The following is a 14,261-nucleotide window of genomic DNA, read 5'->3' as shown; positions in this document are numbered from 1 at the left end:
CCATGACAATTCGATTTGGGCAAATCAAAGGATAATCAAAGTAGTTGTCAACACAAAAACTCTAAACCAAAATTTTAACAAGGATATAGATGTTTTATTTGCTAGTTTAAAGATGGCAAAAGTCATCATGATCATGAATAAGATAAAGAAAAAGACCAACAGAAATGAGCTTAAAAATAAGGATCACATTAGTGTAAGAATTCAATGATGCCATGCAAGATCATCGGAAAAACCAGCATTATGAAGGTCAGAAGCAATGAATCCACAATCAATTAAATCTAAAGATTTCATCTTTGACATTCATATCCTATCTCATTTGTATACAACGATAAAAGTTCTTCCATTTGATTGCCCGTGTATAAGACAAAAATTGGTGTGCCCAGAAAATCTCATGAACAATACAGCAAAAACAAGTAATTCTGTAGCCAGCATTTATACCTGACAAATCCAAATGAACAATTTCCAATTCTAAAACTGCTATCATCCTTTAATTCAATGCTACAATTCCAGAATGAATATCTTGAGCTCACACACCCATATACATAGGGAAAAATGAGTTAAAAAAAAGGACACACAGAGACACACATAGCATGTAACAAACTGTACATAGAGAAACTGTACATAGAGGGATGTAACATTGTTTGGTGAAATAATATTAAACGAAACATAAAGATCACAAGATTAAACCCTCCCACGTTATTTTAAATGAACCAAGAAATACATAAACTTGCAGCTATACATCCAATTAATTTACCTTTGAAGACAATAGGAAATTAACATTGGACCTTGGGTGTTTTCAAATAATGTCATAGTTTCATTGAAGTCTAGAATTTTAAATATTTTTCTTTCCTTTCCTTTTCCTTGTCAGCCCCTCAAATAGAAAGGCTAATGACTTTAGCATCCTCTTTTCCCACATATTTCACACATAATCCCAACTGTGAGTGCATGTCATCCTCTGATTATTTCTGCTACTTTTAGATCCATTCTTAACCAACACGGATATCATGATGACTAACAGCTCCAAAACACAATAGACTTCCAAAATTGATTAACATATTCAAGAAATATAGAGCACCGATTTGAAACATCTAAAGAAATGAGAATAATTGAACCTCATTTTAGTGCTTGAACCAGCCAATACATACTTTTGATACTCGATGTAATAATCATAAATCCATTACTGTAATGATGTCATTGTAGAGGAGTTAAGCGCTTAATCTTGAAATACAATTATTTGATTACTAGATATATGTCATCCATGAGGCAAGCAACGGCAAAGCGACCAAGAGCGGTCTTAGGAGCTATTGCCTGTAAAATTGGTATCAGCTAGCATATGATACAATCCTGTCTAATATTGTACCGCTATAGTCATAAATGTAACTAGCTAAAAATACAATCATTATCTTTTGTGTTCAATCTACAAGTTGCAGCTTATGCTGAACTGGAGGAAATTGTTTAATTACAGAGAGATGAAAGCTTGAAGATGGGTGTGACAATTACATCAACTCTTTTAAGCTTCCACCAAAATACATACTACAATAAGTTGTTATTAGATACTTGTTTCTGGTTAATGAGCCATAAAGGATAGATCAGATTGGTCAATATGAAGAACGAAAGTTTGGTTAAATATTAGCAGTGTGATAGCTATACTCACAAGCTTACAGAGAACACCATGCAGAAAGACTTCCAGTATATCCCAACTTTCTCCCAGAGTTCAAAAACTGCTTTAATCACAATTTGATTTTTGCCAGGACTTAATGGATCATCATTCCTGCATCAGGAGACATTTCATTGCATTGCAGTTCAGTTTAACTTCAAGTAATTCCAAAGCCAATCTGTTCCATTATCAAATAGCCTATTTGAAACATAATCATCCTTACATTTATCCTTTTTTGGGATCCGTCATTCTATAAGCAACCTGATGCAGAAAAGAAAATAAATTATTCAGATGTCACACAAATTTTGTACAAAATGGTCCCTTAAAGTGTGACACATATTTAGAGATTACTTCCTTGATTGCCAAATCTTGTTTAGTGAAAAAACACTTAGGGATGTAGCAACTACCATTCTCTTCGATTCTGGTGATGAAACACAAGCAAGAGACTCTGATGGTGTAAGTCTTGTTGAACCAAACTTACCACCTAGTGCACATTTTGCATCAGTTGCTTCAGCTGATACAACTGGTCGTGCAGTCGAAATAATGGGTCTTCTTGATGAATTTCCATATCGAAAAAATGATGAGGATTGAATTTTCTCCTTTTCAAAGATAACTTCCTGCAAGAATAAATAGCATTAAATTTGAAGCTTGGAAAGCACAACAAAATAGTAATCTAGAGAATTTCAAAAAAGATAATGGTGCTTTAAATATTACAAAATCATGTTATTTACACTAGCTCCCACAAAGTCTATGTATAGAACAAAAGAAACAACATACATCTTTAGTAGGACATGGAGTATCACAATTAGTGGCTCTGTCCTTTGTTACATCAAACTGCAAGTTACCACCATACCGACCCCTCCAAGCATCTGCTGCAGATTCTGCTGTTTCAACAGCACCATGGCCATCTTTAATCCCTGTAAACATTGATATAAACACAATTATTTTCCAAGTTAAAATTACCATCATATAAATTCCAAAAAATATGCTCCTGTACCTAATACGATTCATCTAGTACTCCTTTTATTAAAAGATATGTTCTACGTCAATATCTAATTGTAGATAAACACTGGCACTCTAATGAAGAACAATCTAGGAGAATCTACCAAAACTAGGCTGGCAGCCTATACAAAATGTAGGATTAAATGTATACTTACATCCACCGTTTGCATTCAACAAATGTAGTAGCACTGTAGGAATTTATAAGCAACCATTGAAGATGGATTATTCCTAGAGTATATGTAACTATAGGTCTTGATGTGTTAGGAAATAACTAACAATCTCAATGGAGGAGTAATGCAAGATAGTCTTAAATCAAAAATAAATCAGGAATATGATAACACACACATGATACCAAATATATCCTGCCCTTTTGAAAAACCAAAACTCACAGACCATAAGACTAATCCATGTTGTAACGTCTGTAATGTTCCTAACTTTTTTTTAATTTTTTTGCAAGTATTTAGTATGAAATGCAAACCCTTACCCTTTCTATAATCACCAAGATCTTCATGTGGGCAAGATGAAAGCATTCGGCATTTGAGACATTAATTTACTGCATGCAAAGATGGAAATGAAATAGCAGTGATCCACAAATTCTCTTCTATTTTCAATTCCAAGAATTATAACAAACAGTTGTCAAACTATCTAGAAAAAGACGTCTTGTTGAACAGTTGGAAAGAAATTGCATAAAATATAAAATATAGAAGTTCTGAATAAGAGTTCATATATTTAAAAATGGACAATGAAAAAGTGCTGCAAATTGAATCAAAACCTTGTGAACTGTTGAAGAAAACAAACCAAATAACTATTGTAGGAATCAACCACTTAACTGCTGTGATAAATAGGCAAATCCCAGCTGATAGGAGGCACCATATATAGTCTACAACCCTGAACGGCCAGAAAGATTTTGACATTGGAAGAGGGATGTGGCCTAATAGAACTCTGTTACGACAGCTCTTACTGCTGCATTTGTTAAACAAATAGGCTACTAGGTCACTACAATCTCCATAAACTCCCAAACACTAGCTGTTATGGCTGCAGCTGGACTGATAGCTGATATAATAAAGTATGGCCAGCTACAAATACAACAAATGCTGAAACAGAAGAAACTAACCAAAAGTACAAATATAAGCAGCAAATAACTCACAAAATCAATCTCGAACGATGCATAAAATTATTCAATTGCAATACAGAATTCTTGGCTCAAGTGTGACCTCTGTATGAAATCACCAAATGTATTGGAGGGTTTTCAATCTTTATCATATGATTTGTGTGTATAGTAGTATCATAGTAGCTCTAAAATGACAAAAAAGTCTAAAATTGCTATGCTGAATGAATTTAAGATGAGAGATTTAAGACTTAAGAAATACTTCTACCAAATGAAAGTTTATCAAAGTGATGATGGTATTTTATTTTTATGCCAAAGATATGTTGAACAAATTCAATATGATTGAATGCAAACTCATACCCATTCCAATTGCTCATAGAGAAGTTTTATGCAGAGCAGATGAACTCAAAAGGTCATATAACAGCACATAGAAACATTGTAGGAAGCTTAATGTTTCTTTCTCGTATTAGACCAAAAATTGCTTTTGTTGCTTCTTTTATTACCAAGGCATATGACTAGGCCATCTAAGATTCATTTCAAGGTTTCTTAATTGTACATCCAAACAGTTTCAGCTTGTTGGTTTTAATGAAATTCAGATTGAGGTGGTAGTTTAGATAACCAAACGTCAACATGTAGTAATTGCTTTTCACTTGGTTTGGGATTGATTACTTGTAAGTTAAAGAAACAAAGAAATTTTGGCTCAAGAAGATTTTGAAAGAAATGAGTGAGAAAGAAAGTCCATCTACAACCCCATTTCTTTGTGATATTGTGAGTATAACTAAAAAACAATTCATTGATTCACAACAGTTATAAACACTTTGATTTAAAATATCATCTCATCTGGGATAAGATTCAAAAAAGGGGATTGAACTGAGGTATATTAATTCTCAAGATCAGTTGGCAGTTATCTTTACCAAAAATATTGCAAAATTTTCAAAAAAATTTGGAACTCAGAGAGAGGCAGGTTTCTGCTTGACATTACAGAGGGGAATGTTAGAAAATGATATTGAGGCTGAATTGTTTATAAATAAGAAATCTGCTCATCTCTGAAGCTTGCTCACTCCTACTCACAATGAACAGCATATGTTGTAAGCCAGAGTTTAGAAGGTGAATAACAGAAACAAAACTACTATACAAAATATAATTAAAAAACAACAAATGTAAAGTGGTAAATAGAATAATCAACTGCAAGCATCTTGTTAGACAAGTCTTGAAATTCATAAGCAAAGACTGAAGCAAAATGCCCAAGTGAAATTTTAATACCTCGTTATTGTTGAACATTATTAATTGCAAAGCAACAGGATTCCAAGACAACAGAAAGTTGATAAATGCTCTGCAAAAATTTTACAGCCTCATTTATCAATTATTGGTTTGACTATGAAAATCTCTAGGCGAATACTAGCCATCTCTATATGTGAAACAGTCACATTATGGATATATAGGGAACATGCCATTCAATAATGGATCAGTAAATTTTAAAATTTAAACTACTAATGGTCTCCTACATTGATTTTGCTTGATGCATTTCAAATACCTAGGAACAAGTCACAGATTACCCATTTTTCTACCTTGGAGTTTATAACTGTTTTAGTTTGAGGATGCTGCTGTAAATCAGAAAAATCTTTTTTACTTCCAAAGCATTCTAATGATTATAATTTTACTTTACTCAATTGAAACCAGAAATCCACTATTCTTCTTGAATCATAAATGGCTTTCATGTATGATGCTTTCCAATTTTCCAGACCTAATTTCAATCCACTTAATTAAGCCAGTTAACAGATTGCATAATCAAAAAGCTTGTCATGTGCACCCAAGTTAACCTAATGGTGAAAGGCTGGTATTCCAGAATGAAGGTCAAAAATTCAAATCTAGACTGGAGTACTGTTGTACATATCAATTGACAGTATATAAGGTAAACAAAAAAAACAATATAAAAGGTAAAGATGTCTTGCTTGGCAGTGACCTAAAACACTACTTTTACCTGTTTTGACCTCTTTTAGAATTACAAAATAAAGATTCATGTTCTTGTAACTTTTATTCTGAAAAATTGGAGACTAGCCATTACTTAAATATCTCACACTATTCGAAATACAGATTTGCATTGTAATCCAACCACGACAAACTAAGAATGATCATAGTAATACCTGGCATATTTTCTGCAGCTGATGGTGTTGCTCCACTACTTGCACCTCCAACTGCAGCCTATCAATAGAAATATGATAGTATCATGAGCAATACAAACACAACAGGCAATATGACAGGTAAGGTTATATAGATAGGAAACATGACATAAGAAATAAGAAAGCCAACTAACTAGCAATTAACCAAAATAGAAAAGAAAACAACATTCAAACTCCAAGAGTTATGTAATACGTGAAAATCACTGGCACAAAATTGGAGAACTTCAAGAGTAACATAGAGATGTTCAGCTTAATTGCATAAACACACCTCTTCCAGAACTTATAGCATGTATCGGTTACCTAAAACACTCTATGCATTAAAATGGAGATGTAGATGTTGATTTCATACAAGCCTTCTTTCAAAACATCAATTAGCAGTTGCTTTGAATCTTGGTACTTACAGGCAGCCGTTGGACAGCTCCAGAGCTCTGTGACTGTTGATACTTTAAAATGGTCCAATCAAACACATAATCAAACTGAAAACCTGGCAAGTATGAGAAGCAGTGAAACGAGTATGATGTAATAATATACCAATGAAACAAAACAAATAGCCAAACTCCTACCATACTTAGTTAATAAATGTAGACTAATAGAGATATAGCAGCAGATCCTTTCTACCTAGAAAATTTAATAATACGAGGACAGTCAGGAACCAATTGTACCCCACATTTTTCTGATGAACATAAACTTATCCGCTTCAATAAATAATAGATAAAAACTCATCTTCACTCATAAATTTTACAGAATATATTATGTAGATGGATTCAGTCTGTCCTAATTAATTTTATCAAAAGCTTCCTTTTAAAAGAAAAAAACTCCCTTTTCCCTAAAGTATTAACTATTAACTGTGCTATATAAAATTTAAAATGTGATAATGAAAGCTTACCTTCACGAATAAACAAGTCGCGGAACAAGCGCTTCAAATATTGATAGTCTGGTTTATCATCAAACCGCAGTGAACGGCAATAGTTGAAGTACGATGCAAATTCTGACGGATAGGACTTGCACAATGACTTAACAAAGAATATTGAAAACAAATCAATTACAAACCAGTCTATATTGCACCCAGAATATAACTCAAAGCAATGCTAAAGATAGGTGACTTACTTCAATTGGAGTCCCCATCTTTTTTTCACTTATTTTGTCATATTTTTGTTTTTTGTTCCCTGCCTTCAGACCCTGCCACGGAAGGCTGCACACCATTCATTTGCCAATATAAAGTACGTGAGAAAAATATCATGCATGGAACAAGTAAAAAAGGTATTACAGAAACTATTTGCAGATCACTGAAATAAAAAATTACTCTAATTTGGCAAAAATGACACTGTTTATATAAATCTCGGGCACAACTCTTTAGTGAGAAAAATAATAGCAACTATAGCCTAGAAGCCCATGCTTAAATGGAAGGCATCACCAAATCAAAGACATCAAAATTTAAGAAATGTGAGCTGAAAAAGATAATATGACAGAATTTGGGATAGTCCTTTACTCCCGCAGACACCCTCCCCTTGTATGACTCCACCTTTACCTTCTATACTTCATGGAGGAGTTGGGCAGTTAAAACTACACAACTGACTTGTCCTAACTACCTCTTGCAACCTGATCACCTCAACTCGGTACCAACATTACCAACCTTGGCCTATTATGTCGCCAATTCAACCAAAAAGTTGGGCTAGCATTACATTACAAATAGCCCACCTAATGTCACCAGTACCAATAAGTAAACTTTTGAAAAGGATGTCAAGCTAATTGAATAACAAAGTCAATCCCTTGTCACACATGATTATTGCATTACATGAATGTCTAATAAATTGTTACATCAAAATTTACTGATCCATATTCCCTGTGCTCAACAATTCAAGGAACTTTAGAAAAGAATGGTGAGCTGATTTAATTAAATAATCCCACCATTTAGCATAGCAATAGTTTAGAAGCTTTAAAGTTTATAGCATTGGGGCTTTAGTAATTACACGAGGACTCGCTACAACATCAAATCCAACTTGAAGACCTAAAATTATAACCTTACCACCTTTATGAACTTTTGACAAACAATGTGATGTTTTACAATGATTTTTGCTTTTCACATAACAAAATGAGGACAATACATAAATACTGTATTGTGACTCGCTCAAGTGAAAATTAGGAAGGGATGGGGAGGTCAAATTTTGAAGACAACATTGCCCCCCTCACTTATTTGTGCTCAAAATTTCCCATTCAAACCAAAACTGTGGCTGCAACTTGGAGTTCGTCTTCATCTTGGTTATGTCAAATGTTTGAGGTTAGACGACTATGTATTCCCAAGGCAGGCAACCTCCTTGTTGTATGATCTTATCCTTAGGCTACTTTGGCTCAATTAATATGATTCAAGAGGATTTACTAACAGTTGTACACAATAACACCAAGACCATTCTTGTGACTTGCAATGCCTACAATAAGACCTTAGTAGATTTCTGTATACTACAGCACCTTCTAGATGCTCATTGTAACACAAAGACCAACCAACCATCTCCAACAAGTGTCACACTAGCTCTAGTAATGGCACAGAGCAGTCTACATAAGATCAAAGACTCCTACAGTAACCATACCTAATCCAAACAGTTTGTGGATCCTACCATGGCTTTAGAGGGATCTAATACACCCCCTAGACAAACCACAATGTCCAATTCCCATAGATTCTTACTGCATCATTATGAGTTTCACACCGCAAGCTTTGGACAATGTAGCCAACTAGACAATTCAGATGGCACTCTTTAGGCTCGCACTATGCCAAGTCATCTGCCAGCTAATCAAGCATGTACCAGCAAACCACTTACAATCCACAACTATGGAGAGATGAGGAGACAAACATAGAAAACAGTTCCCCTTCTATATGAGACATTTCAACTTCCTAGCAACTCTTGATCTGCATGGCAGGAATATTTGTAATCTATATATGCACATCTGTAACATCAAATTCATTCATGTAAACGATCAAAGAAACAATGTAATTGAGATAATAGACAACAATCATACACCTTTCTCAAGAGTATGTCATGTACACGACAAAAAGCAGAATAAAATTGCATTCACTGTTCTAGTTCTATATCTCTCTGTCTTTGCAATTGCCTGATTTATCAGGCTACCACATACAGCTACAGCTTCATCTTGATCCTCATCTAGAAAGTTTTCCCACCAGGTTTCAACCTGAACCCTGAATCATAAAACTACAAACTTTCAATATGGAACTTCATACTAAAACCTGTAAGAAATCATATCTCTAATAGCATATCCAAGCACGGCAATGGGTTGGTAATAAAAAGGAACTCTCATTACCAAGGAAACATTGGACTGTTTGGAGGGAAATAAATATATTATCCGTACATAGAAAGGAACATCTGTTGGACTTGTTTTGTCATTGATGTCCATATCATCTTCACATTTGTTGGCAAATTTATTGGACTATATTTTAAGCATTTTCTGCTGCATATTTCAAGTTAATGGGCAAGACTTCGTTGGATATTTTCTGCGTTCTTATTGTGTTTGGAACTTTTCTATGTCGGTTCCTGAATCTACATGTGGCATGACCTCCTTAGCTCTTGGCAATCGTATAAAGCCAAGCTTTCACCTATCGTGCTTCTTAGCTGGAGCTGCAACGTCAGAATTACGTGGCATTTTTTGTGGTGAAGTAACATCATCTTCTTCAGTGAAAATGTGGACAGGCATATGCCACGCTGGAATGCAACCAATTACTATTTTTGTGACAAATATACGTTCAATGCAGCATTTATCCTCATTCTTCAGACAGGGCGTTTTTATTTCTGTGTTACATGTTGGTTAGCCACATATTTTTTTATCATTGTATGCATTTTTTGTGCGACTGCTATTTTCTGGGAGATGGTTTGCTTGCGGCTGTATCGTATGTAATGCGTTTTTTTGGATGCCAAAACACGCCTTCAGATTGGTGTGTTATGACACATTTCTGGAGGTTGTTTGTTTTGTAAAAAAAAAGGAGCCATTTTTTATTTGTTTGGCTGCATTGAATTGGTGAATCTACTACATCCTTCTAGATAGCTGCTTAATTCAATCTGTGTACTGTGTTTTTTAAAATGGAATCGAGCTGTGACCTATCCATGGCACGTGGTGATCAAAGATATGTTTTTGAAGTCCGTTGTTTTTTTGGGAGATATAGTGTGTAAAAAAATTTCGAACTGAAAAATCTTTTTCTGATGAGCTGGGAAAAACGTGTGGCCGATGCTTGAAGAAGTTTTAAAAAGTGTGGAAGATGTTTTTTTGAAAAAGTGAGAAGGATCCCGTTCACGTCTTTGACAGAGTAGCAACTGTAGGAGGTGTCGGGTGAAAAGAAAGACAGGCTGTATACATTTTTGAATGCAGATGACTTATGCTTTATGCTTAAGAATACTCTGTTTTGAAAAATGTTAGTGGCATCTTATAATAATATTGTATGTCTGAAGTTGAAGAGGGTGAGAGCAAGTTCTAAATTTCTGGGAGTTGTTCGAACCTGAGAAGACTTATCCTCTGTGTGGCTGAGTGGTTTCAATTTTTGGGGATAGACATTATTTTCGGCTTTTTCTTCTATTTGTAGGGAGTCGCTGTTGGAGCTGAGGTTTTTATTGCTTGTTACTAAGACTTTCACTTACCGTGGCTGTATGTTTGTGAAGTGGCAAGTAAATGTGTCTTTCTGAGTAGATTATGTGAAGGATGTCTTATGTTTCAACTGCAAAAATTTATGATGAGAAGAGTTTGCTGGTCTGCAACTGAGAAAATCAACAGCTGTTAAAGAGCTGTACTGTTTCTCAATCTGAAAACTTCGTAATGTAAAGGTTAGTGCCTCTACCTTTGTAGAGTTGAAGCTCTTTCTTGTAACTAGATTGCGTTGTGACCTTTTCAAACATCACCCCATTGAGAATGGGGACCCTCCCTTTTTCCTGCTTTCTAGGGTTTTTGTTAGAGTCTCATGACCTTCCTGCATCGATATTGCCAAGTTTGTCAGTTTTGAATGGTCTGAGTTTTGAAGTTGTAAGTCAGTTAGTGCAAACCAAGTTAGAACAGAGTTTAGACACTGTCAGAGTGCCTAAAAAGGCCAAAGGACGAAGATCGCAATTGATTTGAGTGGATTTGGACAACTTCCTATTTTTGGAAAGTTTGGTTTTTCCTATTTTTTAGGAAGATTCGTTTTTGGCACTTTAAGCATGATCCCCGAAATGACTATTTTTAGAAAAAATTTCCTATTTTTTAGGGATGCTTGCTGTTTCTATTTTTGGAAGGGGATCTAGGGTTTGCACTACCGACACTAAGATGCACTGAAAACAATTGTCAAATTCCTCCAAAATTCAAGTTTTGATCAAAAAAACCAATTTCCTAGATTTTAGGGATCTTGAGGAACTCAATGGATGAAAGATGTATGAATTTCAAATTTCAAGAGAAAAATTGAACAAGTTATGAAGATTTTGAGTTTTGATCCCATGGTGCCTAAGTTTCTTGAAGTCCGCCCAAGAGAATAATCATGGTGCACAACCTTGGTGAAGTCCGCCCAAGAGAATAATCAATGGTGCACAACCTTGGTGAAGTCCACCCATGTATGAAGTTCCTGACCTCTATGAAGTCCGCCCTTGATTGAGAATAAGATGCATAAAGTTAAGAAAGTCCGCCCAAGGGTGAAGGAGGTAGCATGTGGGAGAAGTGCAAAGTTTAGAGCAAGTCCACCCTCCTTGGTCATGAAAAGAACAAAGTCCGCCATAAGTTTTGGTGCACAAGTCCGCCTTGGAAGTGTTAGGAAAGATTTTGAGGTGCACAATGCAAATGAAGTCCGCCTTAAAGAAAGATAGGAGGGGCCTAAACTCAACCAAGTCCGCCTTCATGGTGCACAAGATTGATAAATTCCACCTTTGATTGAGTGAGAAATGCAAGAAGTTAATGAAGTCCGCCTAAGGATGTTCACAAGGTCAAGAGCTCAGTGAAGTCCGCCCACCCTTGGTTCCCAACATTCACCAAGTCCGCCTAGGTGTGGGTAAGCTTGGTTATGAGATAAAAGAAGTCTGCCCTCCATATGCTGGTGCATTAAGTCAACCAAGTCCGCCGAAAGGTTTAGGAAGATAGCAAACAAGTGGTGCACATTCTTCACCAAGTCCACCCTATGGATGATAAAGAAGTTCCTAAGTGTGGAGAAGTCCGCCCTACATCAGCATACACTTGGTGCACAACCTCAATGAAGTCCACCTTGAAGCATAACATGATGTCAAAAGATCAACAAAGTCTGCCCTAACATGATGTATGGTGCCTAAACTTAAAGAAGTCTGCCCTACCTCAAGTGAAAAGAGAATGAAACTAACGAAGTTCTCCCAAGGGAGAAAACTTGCTAAATTTGAAACAAAGGAATATTCCAAGGTGATGTCATCAAGATTTGATTCCCAAGTTCGAACTGTGACAGATTTGTAAAGTTTTAGAAAGAGAATATTGAAGATAAAATTCGAACTACAACTGAAAATGGATTTAGAAACTTTAATCTTGAACTGAAAATTGAAAGATCGAACTTGCCAAAGAGATGGCAGTTCACTAAGGTCCAATTTGGAAACTTTCTTTGAAAGATTAAAGACTGAATGTCTAAGTTCGATGAATGAAGAGCGAATTAGAAACAAATTTTGAAGATCCTTTGTGTTTCCAAATATGAAATTCGAACTCTTATACAAATACCTTATTCATTCTCTCATTTTTACACATGAAGTTCGAAGTTTAGAGTATATTGAGAGCAGGTTTGAGAGTTCTTTTGCAGGTTGAAGGTTATTTTGAAGTGTTTTTTGCAGATTAAAGGTGTTTTTGAGGATGTTTTATGTATAAGCCTGAGTTTTCAACCTCTTGTTCACCAAGTTATACTCAGATTTTGAAAATTTCTAACTGGTTGGAAGACAAAACCCACTGATTTTCTGAGTGTAGCATCTGAAAGTTGTGTTCTTGACAGCTTCTTTTCTCGTTCTTCTTCATTCTTCAAGTGAAAGTTCATCAAGGTTTTAACATGGTTTTGTTCTGAAAAGAAAGAGTAAATTTCACGAATTAATCTTCTTCTCTTTCTTATTTTCTGCCTTTCAAAGCAAGATTGAATGGAGTTTCTTGGACTTAATGTTTTCAAAATCTGATTTTGAAGTGAAAATAAGACCTTAAATTTCCTAATTATCGTGATTTTCAAAGGTTTTCTTAAGATTCTCAGAATAATCAAGTGTGGAAAATCCCATTTTTTGTGGCTAAGTGTTGAAAAGAAAGTGAAAACCACAAATTACTTAGCCACCAAACTCACAAACTACGTTTAAGTATAGATTTTAATTTGAGTTGGTTTGATTGTTTTGCAGATTTTGGAACATCTCGCAGCCAGGATGAAGTTTCAGGTGGATAAAGATTCCCCTCCCGAATCTAAGATGAAGTCCAAGTGGAAGCTGGTCGGAGACACTAACTTGGGACATATCAACTTGAGGGAATTCAAGAAGTGAATGTATGGCCTGGACAACCTGATACCTACAGCAACTGCCAGAAAGATGATGAGAAATGGAATCGTACAAGCTGTTGGCTTCCTTCCAACGATGCAGTGTACTAAGTTGGTGGTGGAATGCTCTAAACATTACAATCCTATAAACCGAGAGATCATAGCACCTGACGGGATTGTCTTGGGAAACATTAGTGAGGTTTCTATCAGGGAAGCTTTCCGCATCCCTGAATATCATAACCCTGCTTACATGACCAAGGAGGAAGCAACACAGCTGTATCAAGATTATGTTGAAAAATATGAGGCCAATATCAACCATTCGTGGTTGGATAAGCCAAGGAAGGGTGCTTTGTAGCTACCCAAGGATCTTGTGAGAACCTACTGTTGGGTCTCAAATCAACAGATTGGATAGGTTCTAAGGAAATGCCAACTCCTATGATCAAACCCTCCAATTGACTTGGCCAACTTATAGAGTGAACCTATTTGGTTACTAACTCTCTCACTTTAGGCTCTGCAGGACCTAGGCGGGTATACCTACTCACTAGTTGTTCCTTCAACCAATGCTTTTTATAGCAGATTTAGTGTCTTAATCTGATATCTCCTAGTCTCAGAATGGCATAAGTTTCTTAAACAGACCGATTTCAGATGTGTGTATTGATCTATGTATCTTACAAAAGTATATATATTACACTTTGGCTAAATTACCTACTATACCTACTCTACTAATCCTAATGCTTAAAATTAAAGGGTAACTGGTATGGTTAAAGGGTTTGTTTACAAATGATCAGTGCCTTTCCTCTTATTTGGGCTACAAAGTCTTATATTTCATCAGGACTTATTGTG

At 35.5% G+C, this 14,261-nt stretch overlaps 1 protein-coding gene across 4 annotated transcripts in view; it reads right to left on the bottom strand.

Moving 5' to 3' along the window:
* Window positions 1–1,089: 1,089 nt before the first annotated feature.
* Window positions 1,090–14,261, bottom strand: part of LOC131069788 (uncharacterized) — a 36,296-nt gene continuing 23,124 nt past the window's right edge. For 2 of the 4 annotated variants that reach the window (XM_058005347.2, XM_058005346.2), the window contains exons 9-16: window positions 7,055–7,139; window positions 6,834–6,960; window positions 6,349–6,431; window positions 5,912–5,969; window positions 2,435–2,574; window positions 2,065–2,274; window positions 1,881–1,918; window positions 1,090–1,771 (exon numbers count right to left, since the gene is read on the bottom strand). In XM_058005347.2, coding sequence (XP_057861330.1) covers window positions 1,883–1,918; window positions 2,065–2,274; window positions 2,435–2,574; window positions 5,912–5,969; window positions 6,349–6,431; window positions 6,834–6,960; window positions 7,055–7,139 — 739 coding nt within the window. In that variant the 3' untranslated portion in view covers window positions 1,090–1,771; window positions 1,881–1,882. Of the gene's footprint in view, window positions 1,772–1,880; window positions 1,919–2,064; window positions 2,275–2,434; window positions 2,575–3,143; window positions 3,213–5,911; window positions 5,970–6,348; window positions 6,432–6,833; window positions 6,961–7,054; window positions 7,140–14,261 lie in introns of those variants that run through there. The other 2 variants (XM_058005348.1, XR_009112221.2) reach the window with 2 other exon arrangements.

This window comes from Cryptomeria japonica, chromosome 5 (assembly GCF_030272615.1).
Source record: "Cryptomeria japonica chromosome 5, Sugi_1.0, whole genome shotgun sequence".
Lineage (NCBI taxonomy): Eukaryota > Viridiplantae > Streptophyta > Pinopsida > Cupressales > Cupressaceae > Cryptomeria > Cryptomeria japonica.
The sequence above is the reverse complement of the archived record's forward strand: the minus strand, read 5'-3'. Positions and strand labels throughout refer to the sequence as shown.